The 8,744-nt window shown below is 49.2% G+C and overlaps 1 protein-coding gene across 1 annotated transcript in view; it reads right to left on the reverse strand.

Annotated features, from left to right (window-relative positions):
- A2ML1 (alpha-2-macroglobulin-like 1) overlaps positions 1-8,744 on the reverse strand; it is a 24,419-nt gene that overhangs the window by 4,522 nt on the left and 11,153 nt on the right. Inside the window, exons 14-25 of the mRNA XM_010149651.1 lie at positions 8,505-8,650; positions 8,056-8,205; positions 7,687-7,839; positions 6,259-6,343; positions 5,384-5,498; positions 4,461-4,686; positions 4,205-4,331; positions 3,504-3,625; positions 2,953-3,007; positions 2,269-2,352; positions 505-681; positions 282-363 (exon numbers count right to left, since the gene is read on the reverse strand). Of these exons, the coding sequence (XP_010147953.1) occupies positions 282-363; positions 505-681; positions 2,269-2,352; positions 2,953-3,007; positions 3,504-3,625; positions 4,205-4,331; positions 4,461-4,686; positions 5,384-5,498; positions 6,259-6,343; positions 7,687-7,839; positions 8,056-8,205; positions 8,505-8,650 (1,522 nt within the window). The remainder of the gene's footprint in view (positions 1-281; positions 364-504; positions 682-2,268; positions 2,353-2,952; positions 3,008-3,503; positions 3,626-4,204; positions 4,332-4,460; positions 4,687-5,383; positions 5,499-6,258; positions 6,344-7,686; positions 7,840-8,055; positions 8,206-8,504; positions 8,651-8,744) is intronic.

Below are 8,744 nucleotides of genomic sequence, written 5' to 3' on the forward strand. Positions count from 1 at the left end.
CCTGATGATTTCTGTGCGGCAACAGTAGGGCCATAGAGACAAAAAGAGACTTCCCACCCCCTGGGACTATATCTTTGCTGTTCCACTTTCCCAGAAAATCTGCTGCCCTGCCTCACTGCTTTTTCAAGTGGATCAAGTCCCTCAACTTGTTTCCCTGCCAGAGATTTCCTACAGTCGCCATCCAAAAGAAGGAACACACATCCTATCAGCTTTCCCAGGCACGTTAGCTTCTCTGGCCCAGACAGGAACAATCAGGAGTGAGGAATATTTGCAGTGCTTACCAAGTGTTCCCTTCCCTGTCCTGCTGCCCAAAGGCACTGTAGGACCCATCTCTGTGCCTATAAAGAAGTTGTGTCTGGTAGCCTGTGGAGATGGAAACAGTGACTAATACAGCACAGTGACACCGAGGGGTCAACACTGACAGAAGCAAGTGCAAGTGCCAGAGCTATTGGCAGGTTTGACACAGGGGAAGGCAGAAGAGCAAGATGGGTCTGTTGTACTTGCCATTGCTCAGGAATCCTGTTGCCCTCTTCTTGATCTCAGGGGTCAGCTGCCTCGTCTTCTCCAGGTACTGCAGCACATAGACAATGGGGGAAAACAGCACCATGTTCTGCTCCCCACAGCCGTGGGGCATCTGCACCAGGTGGTCCAGGTTCTGCAGTGCCATCGCCATGAGGTCACCTATGCAAGGGGGTAAGAAACAAAGCAAGTGTAAGTATTAGTTGAGGTGCTTCTCAGACACATAGTGGATAACAGCGCTTTATCTCAACACAGGAGGAAAACATTGGAGAGACGAGGAAAGATGAGTAAAAAAAAGAGTGCAGGATGGAGAGTGGAGACTTCTTCCCTCCTCCCAGTCTATCAACATGATGCAGGGTGACCACAGCATGAAATCCCTGAAGAACATTTCCTTATCAGCTTTTGAAGTCTGAAAGGCTCCAACCAGGACAAGTACTACTTGAAAAAAGCTATGAGCAGAGCTGCTCATGATGCAGGGTGACCACAGCACGAAGTCCCTGAAGAACTTTTCCTTATCAGCTTTTAAAGTCTGAAAGGCTCCAACCAGAACAAGTACTGTTTGAAAAAAGCTATGAGCAGAGCTGCAGTTGCCCAGTGTGTGTCATACAGAGCGACAAATATAAAAGTACTTAGGGAACGTTTGAGGTGTTTCTGGTCTTTAGCCACACGTGTTCTACCTGGCCATATGTCAAGCTTCAAAATGTCAGTAAGCCAGAAAGGGTGCTAGTCAGGCTGTGTGAAGATGTCCATACAACCTCCAGCCAGCATCCTTGTATTCAATTTCTTCCTCTAAGGCTCTTTTTGCACAATATCCATGGCAACTTAAGCCAGGTCTGGCTTCATAACAATTCTGACAAGGGAGCAAATGAGCCCAGTGCAAAGAAGTGTACCAAACTGTAGGTATGTGTGGTCCCAACAGCCCCTTTAAAGTGTTCTTTTGCAACTTGAAAAAGGCTGCAAGAATTGGGCTTGTTCAGCCTGGAGAAGAGGAGGCTCCGAGGAGACCTCATTGCAGCCTTCCAGTACCTGAAGGGCCTACAAGGGTGCTGGGAGAGGACTTTTTACAAGGGCCTGTAGTGATAGGACAAGGGGTAACGGGTACAAATTGAAAACAGGGAGGTTTAGATTAGATATCAGGAAGAAATGCTTCCCGCAGAGGGTGGTGAGGCACTGGGACAGGTTGCCCAGAGAAGCTGTGGATGTCCCATCCCTGGAAGTGTCCAAGGCCAGGCTGGATGTGGCTTGGAGCAACCTGGTCTAGTGGAAGGTGTCCCTGCCCATGGCAGGGGGGTTGGAACTAGATGATCTTTAAGGTCCCTTCCAACCCAAACCATTCTGTGATTCTATGATTCTATGAACTTAGTAATGCTGAGAATTTTATTTCTACAGGAGCTTCTGTTGTAACAGTAAAATTTAACACGGAGACAAGATGGCTGTGAGCTTTGCTGATTGTATCTACACAGAACTAGCCAAGTCCCAAAGTCCCAGTAAAAATAATGGCTTAGAGTCTCTGCTCTGAAGTCCAAGCTAGAAAAATAGGTATTATTCTTCTCTGAGGATTACTTTTCCCATGAAAGCCTAAATTCTAATCCAAAAATCTGAAAGCCTGGTGTTGGCAAACCTTGCAGAGAATAGAAACACAGCATCCTCTCTTTTGAGCACTTTCACGTCAAATGAATCCCTTGACACCAAGTTAAGCCTTGTTCATCTGGAACAGCAGTCAGTGAGCCCACAGCAGAAATCCCGTACCTGAGATGGAAATGGAAGCCTTGGCAGATCCCTTTACCACGTTGTCAGGTAGGCGAAGGGACACAGCTTCTTCAGCCAGATTTCCTGATAATGATAGGATTAAGGTGTAGCATAAAAAATCAAGCCAAATGCATCTAACCAGAGGGACAAGACTGGCACAGATAAATGGGACACTGCCTACATCCCGCTCACTCAGATTGCACCCTACAATCCATCCCAGTCATCACACCGAGGTCCATTGCCTGGAAGCTTTTCAGATAGGAAGAGACATGAGAGCTGTAGGCCAGGCTGAGGGCTCACCAAGCTTCACAACTCAGTTCCCTACGCTTCACAAGCTCCACAAGAATCACAGATGTTCATCACTCGTCAGAGGAACATCCTGGGGAGACTTGCAACGCTGCAGGGACAGGGTGGGAGGGGTGACAAACCCAAGGAATGCCCAGGGACAGCAAGAGTGGGAAGGAGATTAAAGAGCAGGATTTTGCCACCTATATTCAGTGGCAAATTCAGTAGGACAACACATGTGGAAGTAATATTTCTTCTTCTTTCCTGTCCAACAGAAAGGGAAATTTCCTATGTGAAAAATCATTTGAAAACATGTTTTCATCAGACCTTTCACAGTTTAGTCCTGCTCTCAGTTCTAGTTATTTCAGGCTGCAGAACCCATCCAGGCTGTCCACATACCTCCTCTCGGGCACAGAAGGGAGCTGTAAGACTTCTCCACTAATACACCTTCTGGCTGCCAGGGCAGGAACATGAACATGGGACAGGAGAAACAAGATGACACACAGAATTCTCAAACAGCAGCAAAATTACAGAGCAAGTTCAGGAACGAATTCGGTGGTTAGTCCGGCTGTATGGGACTCCACCCTCCTCACATTTGGCAAGTGTACACTGAAGCTGCCAGCTTCACTGCTCCGGAGAGCGAGAGCAAGCCTGAGGGACAGGGCACTCTGGTCAGTGAGCATATACAAAAGCTCGTGTACAATGGGTGATTGAGCAAAGGTACGGGGAGAAACACAGACATGGTGTATGAACGCAGCTCAAGAAAGAGTACAACAAGAAGGGAATAGGCTTGGCTAAGACCAGGGAGAGGTAAAACAAACTGAGTCATAGCCTTGGTATGCTAATGCTGGCCAAAAAATGAGGACAAGAAACCATTTAGCCCAGCTCAGCCTCCCTTCCCCAAGGGCAGGGATACTCAGAGACAGAAGTGACCCTGCTCTCATACTGACCCGGACCAGCAAGTGTTTGACCAGCATATGCCTCCACCTCATGGTAGCTGGCAAGGGCTTCCTGCCTCCACACTGTGGCGTGGTGTCCAGTACTTCTGTCCTCACTGTGATATTCAGAGTCCCTAGCAAATAAATTGAACAGAGCCTGTTTCTTATACCTGTGGCCAAATGGCCACAACTTGTTTAACTGAAAGTGATCTGAGATGCTTCAGGTGACTGGTCTTCACAGCCTCAGCAGTTTGGCCAGTGAAGGTGAGCCAGCCAGCACTGATAGTTCCCTCATGCTTAGGGTGTCTGAACAAGCTCCGTAATGCCACACCAACAGTGGCTTCATTGCACGACATTCAGCTGTAACAAGAGCAGTCCCTTGGAGCCCAGCCTCTCCTTCCCATTGCATAGGAAGCACAGCACCAGCAATACAAGGTTCCCCCACCCATATCATGCAGTCCCTTCCTCCCCATCTGGTCCCACAGCCCTCTCTTCAAGAGTTCTCCATGACATCCATTCAGTTCCTGCCCTCTCTGATGAGCCTGTCTAAGAAGAGAGAAAGAAAACAGACACGATGGATCACATGCTTAAACCACTTAGAACAAACTTCGGGATCCAGAGGAGGCAAAGCTCTGCCAGCTTCTCTGGACCTTCCATTCCCACTCGCGAAGTTTTAGGGTTCCCCATCACCACTCCCATTTTTGCTGCAGTACCCAGCTGGACTGCTGTCACATTCCACGTGAAGGTCTTTTCATCCTCTGCACACAAACACTCCTTGTCCTTGCAGGTCCGGCAAGACTCCACATGGAAGTCTGAGGATTTTGCCAGAGCCACGTGGATCTGAGGAAATGACAGATGCAGGCGAGTGACTGGGCAGCTCAGGAGAGATGGCTTGGCACAATGCATTTTAAAACTGGAGGGTGTGGTAGGTCTGTCCCACAGAGTGTTACCTGTGGCACAGGTACACACCTGTATGCATTGCTTCAGGTAGCTGAAGACAGTAGCTTTCAGCAAGAAGGTTTCTCCTCGGATGACAGAGTATGGCAGTGTCACATCCACGTAGAAGGTCTGGACCATTCTGAGGCTCGCAGTTGGGGCAAGGCCAAATTTCCTCCCAGCCAAGCAGAACATTTTGACTTTCCACTCTCTGGCAGCAGCAGGCGGTGTGACCAGGACACTCCTACTGCCATTGGAGCTAGGAGGAAGAGTGCACTTGCATGAAGAAACTCATCCCACTCTGATGGAGTGGGGAGGGCTCATGGTTCTGTGTGAGGGAGGCTATGCAGGTCATCGTGCTCGGACCAGCCTCTGCTATACTACCAATGACTTATGCCCCAGTGGCTCACAGCAAGGCAGCTCTTAGCAATTTGTTCCCTAAAGCCATAAACCCTGCTTAAATGCCATCAGTAATGGCTTTATACCCTTCTCCTGAGCAAGACACTGCCTGAGCATTCCAGCTCCGTTCACTCATTCAATAGCATGACGTCAGTCAACAGCATGAAGTGCTGGAAAGCAGCAGTAACATATCCTCCTGAGTGCTGATCCATCACTCTTAATCTAAGCACTGTGGCAACAGGGGCTACAAATTCAGCTGATGCACCCACCAAATTGAGAAGTTAGTAGAGTGTACCCCAGTGTGTGAAGAGAGGATGCTTGATGTTTTGGTCTTGAAGTGTATGGCTCTTCTCTAAACCCATGTAGACTTCAGTTTTGCACCTCAAAGTCTACTAGCCCTTCCATTTGACACACTACAAATGCAGGGAAGAGCCACAAAATTCACATGCAGACCTCTCTACTCTGATGACTAGGCTTTTGTGCAAATGCAAGTCAGCCAAGCCTCAATAACAAAGGGATCAACCTTCTGTCTATTTGTAAAGTCTGACGTCACTTACCCAACAGATAACAGTTTCCAGATCCAAGTTTCAGGGAAATAGTAGTGAAATCTTCCATGGGTTGTAAAGTGGGGTGGTTCCTTAGCGATTCTTTGGTCTTCTGTAGAAGGCCCCCCTGAAAAAAAAAAATAAGGATTCCCACCAGTGTGAGAGAGGTGAACCCTGCCAATGACCAACTGCCTAGCACTGGGGCAAGAGGTAAAGCAAGCAGTAAGAGAGATGTGGGAAGAGTCTGGCATAGGAAAACACAGGGGGGTGGACTGATATGGTAGGAGAGGGAAAACAGGAAGGGAAAAGTGAGTGGTAACAGGAGAATCAGCTTGCAATGAGCTGGTTGCAAGTTTTCCAAGACTTGGTTAGACCTGACTCAGACTAAAGGGACTAGGGATCTTCAGAGAGCCATTTTAACCAACACTTCAGTAATTCCATGAAAAACAATACTGTTTGCTTGTCTGCAGAAAACTCACAGCTCTCTACAAGCAACGGTTTATATATCAGCAGGCATGTGAGCCATTAGTATGATTATCTTGGGCAAACTGAGACATGGAGGAAGGAAGTGATTGTCCCTGAAGTTGCAGGTGGGGACAGAAGCCAGGTTTCAGCACAGTCTGTGGGGTAGTCACTGAGGAAGAGATCCTGGCCCACACCTGTGTTTGTCTGTGCCAGGAAAGAGAACGCCATCCTTTAATGTCAGGAAACATCCAAGTCGTGACATTCTTCAGAGCCCTTCTTATATTCCTAAGGCAGCTAGGCTATGGCAGCAGCACCCATTACCCCTCTGAGAGCTGATATCCACCACCAGCAAACCCCAGAGATCAGAGGGCTCTTCCATCTGTGTGACCTCCTGTCCCAGGTAGGCTGAAAGTGCAGCTCACCTGTGGTCAGCTTCCTATCCACCCGATGAAAGCACTGAGATGGCTTCTTGATTACAAGATTTGAGAAGATTTTCAGCCCCATGTTCTGTTACAAAAAGAAAGAGGACAGGGGAGGCAGAAAAGCACCTGTGAGTGGGGAAGAGTGGCCACTGCTCTTCAAAATTACTCTGAAAACCATTGGGATCAGGAGAGCCTTGTGCCCAGATGGTTCAGACCAGCACTGACCCAAGCAGATGCAGTGCTGAGGGAGGCATGGCACAGCTTCCTCAATCCCTTCTTTCTCAGGAGGTCACTAAACCACTACCTCTCTTCTGGGGGACACTGGGATCATAGAATCACAGAATCACAGAATGGTTTGGGTTGGAAGGGACCTTAAAGATCATCTAGTTCCAACCCCCTGCCATGGGCAGGGACACCTTCCACTAGACCAGGTTGCTCCAAGCCTCATCCAGTCTGGCCTTGAAGACATCCAGGGATGGGGCATCCACAGCTTCTCTGGGCAACCTGTCCTAGTGCCTCCCCACCCTCTCCGGGAAGAATTTCTTCCTGATATCTAATCTAAACCTCCCTGTTTTCAATTTGTACCCATTACCCCTTGTCCTATCACTACAGGCCCTTGTAGAAAGTCCTCTCCCAGCACCCTTGTAGCCCCTTCAGATACTGGAAAGCTGCAATGAGGTCTCCTCGGAGCCTCCTCTTCTCCAGGCTGAACAAGCCCAATTCTTGCAGCCTTTCATCATAGGATGTCTTACTCCTCTCAGTGCATTTCCAGTGGCAAGGGCACAGAGGATAGGTGTCAGTGTCCTGCTCCGTCCCCTCATGCACACCCCCATTCAGGCCCTAGGGCTGTGACATGGGCCCGTCCAAAAACAAGAGATGTCCCTATGCTGTGACAGAGCCTCCTAGGATGTCTCGTTATGGCTAAAGAGGACAGGGTGGGATGCCCAGCTCCAAGGCCAAATGGCACTGCCTGGCTTGTATCTATGCTGCTTAAGGCTAATGCTTTCTAGAGGAGATCTGCCTTAAAGACACCAAGCGATCCGCCTGAGAGCAGTCCCAAAGAGTGACAGAGAGCAGGCTAACAACCTAGCCATGTTCATGGCCTGTGGTCTAATACTTGGGATCAATCCCTGTCTCTGTTTTCCCTAATATTGTAGGCAAGCAGTACACAACCCAGGACCTCATTCCCAAGCCCAAAAAGCTGGGTTTTGATGGTACAGGTTCTCATGATCTTGCTTTCTGCATCTGGGGAATATAGGTGTTCATACTCACAACGCGAGTGTACGTCCCTTGAGACAGCACAGCTAGGTCAGGACAGACAGCAGGAGCTGACTGAAGAAGGCAAGGCCTTCTCAGACTGCTTGGGGAGAAAGGTATCTCAGATGCTCATAATTTCAACAGCTCTGGGAAAAGTCTCGAGGTGATTACCCAGAAGAGGTTAAAGATGTCAGGCTGAAAGGAATGCTGTGTCTTCCCTCGTAGCAGAGATGACATGGACTGGGGCTGAACACAGTGATCTGAATGCTCTTCTACTTGGGCAGGGTATCCATGTTGGTAGGCAGCAGGGAACAAACCATAGACCTAGGGAAACCCACAGGCAGGGAAGAGTCAGGCAAGGAGCAGATACCTCCAGATGCTTCATTCCACCATCCCCTAGCATAAATATCTGTTCCTGCCCATCTTCCTAGGCAGTCCCTGCTTTCTGCTCCACATAAAGACCTCATCCGTTAGCCTCTGGCTCCCCTTAACACAGTCCCTGCCTGCCTCCCACGGCTGTCTGGTTGCAAAGACACTCACCATTTGGCTTGTCAGCTCACCCTCTGGTCTCATGAAGAACATGTTTTCATCCACGGCCTGTAATGCACACAGGGAGCCAGGGGCTGCCTGCACTCGGAGCTGCACTGTTGACCCTGGCTGGGCTTCTTTAGCTGAGAATCCTACCTTGACCTTGAGCAACACACCAGGAAAGGAAACACAAAAAACAGAGAAAGAGGGATGAGGAGGCTGACAGACAGGTGGCACTGACAGAAAGAGGAAGACCAGCTGGAGTCTTGCCTGCTAGCCACCGCTATTAATAGAAGTCGCTGCTGAAGCTTTCCTGGTCCCTGGGCACTGTGCTGCAGACATCCCCCTCCTCTCTTCTCCTCAGTTCTCTCTTGGAAGGACCTGTGTGTCTCCTTCCCTCAGAGAAGGAGGCAGAGACTCCTGCTTGTCAGGTCTCCCCCAGCCACAGAAATCTGTCTCACCTGGTTTTCAAAGCACAAGTCAACATCAAAACGGATGCTGTCAGCTGTTACCCCTCCATTGGGGAAGATGGCATACACCACTAAGGAAGGTGATGGGGTGAAGTCAGCAGTGAAGGTCAAAGGTATGAAGAAGGAGCCCTTCAACACTGAGGAAGGAGAGAGAAGTGTTTTCACCACGGGCCCACCGAGACCTCCTGCTGCCCTCCTTTTTTCTCCTTTATAACTCCACAATGTCAAACC

The sequence above is a fragment of the Eurypyga helias genome, unplaced genomic scaffold, assembly GCF_000690775.1.
Source record: "Eurypyga helias isolate BGI_N326 unplaced genomic scaffold, ASM69077v1 scaffold314, whole genome shotgun sequence".
Taxonomy (NCBI): Eukaryota; Metazoa; Chordata; class Aves; order Eurypygiformes; family Eurypygidae; genus Eurypyga; species Eurypyga helias.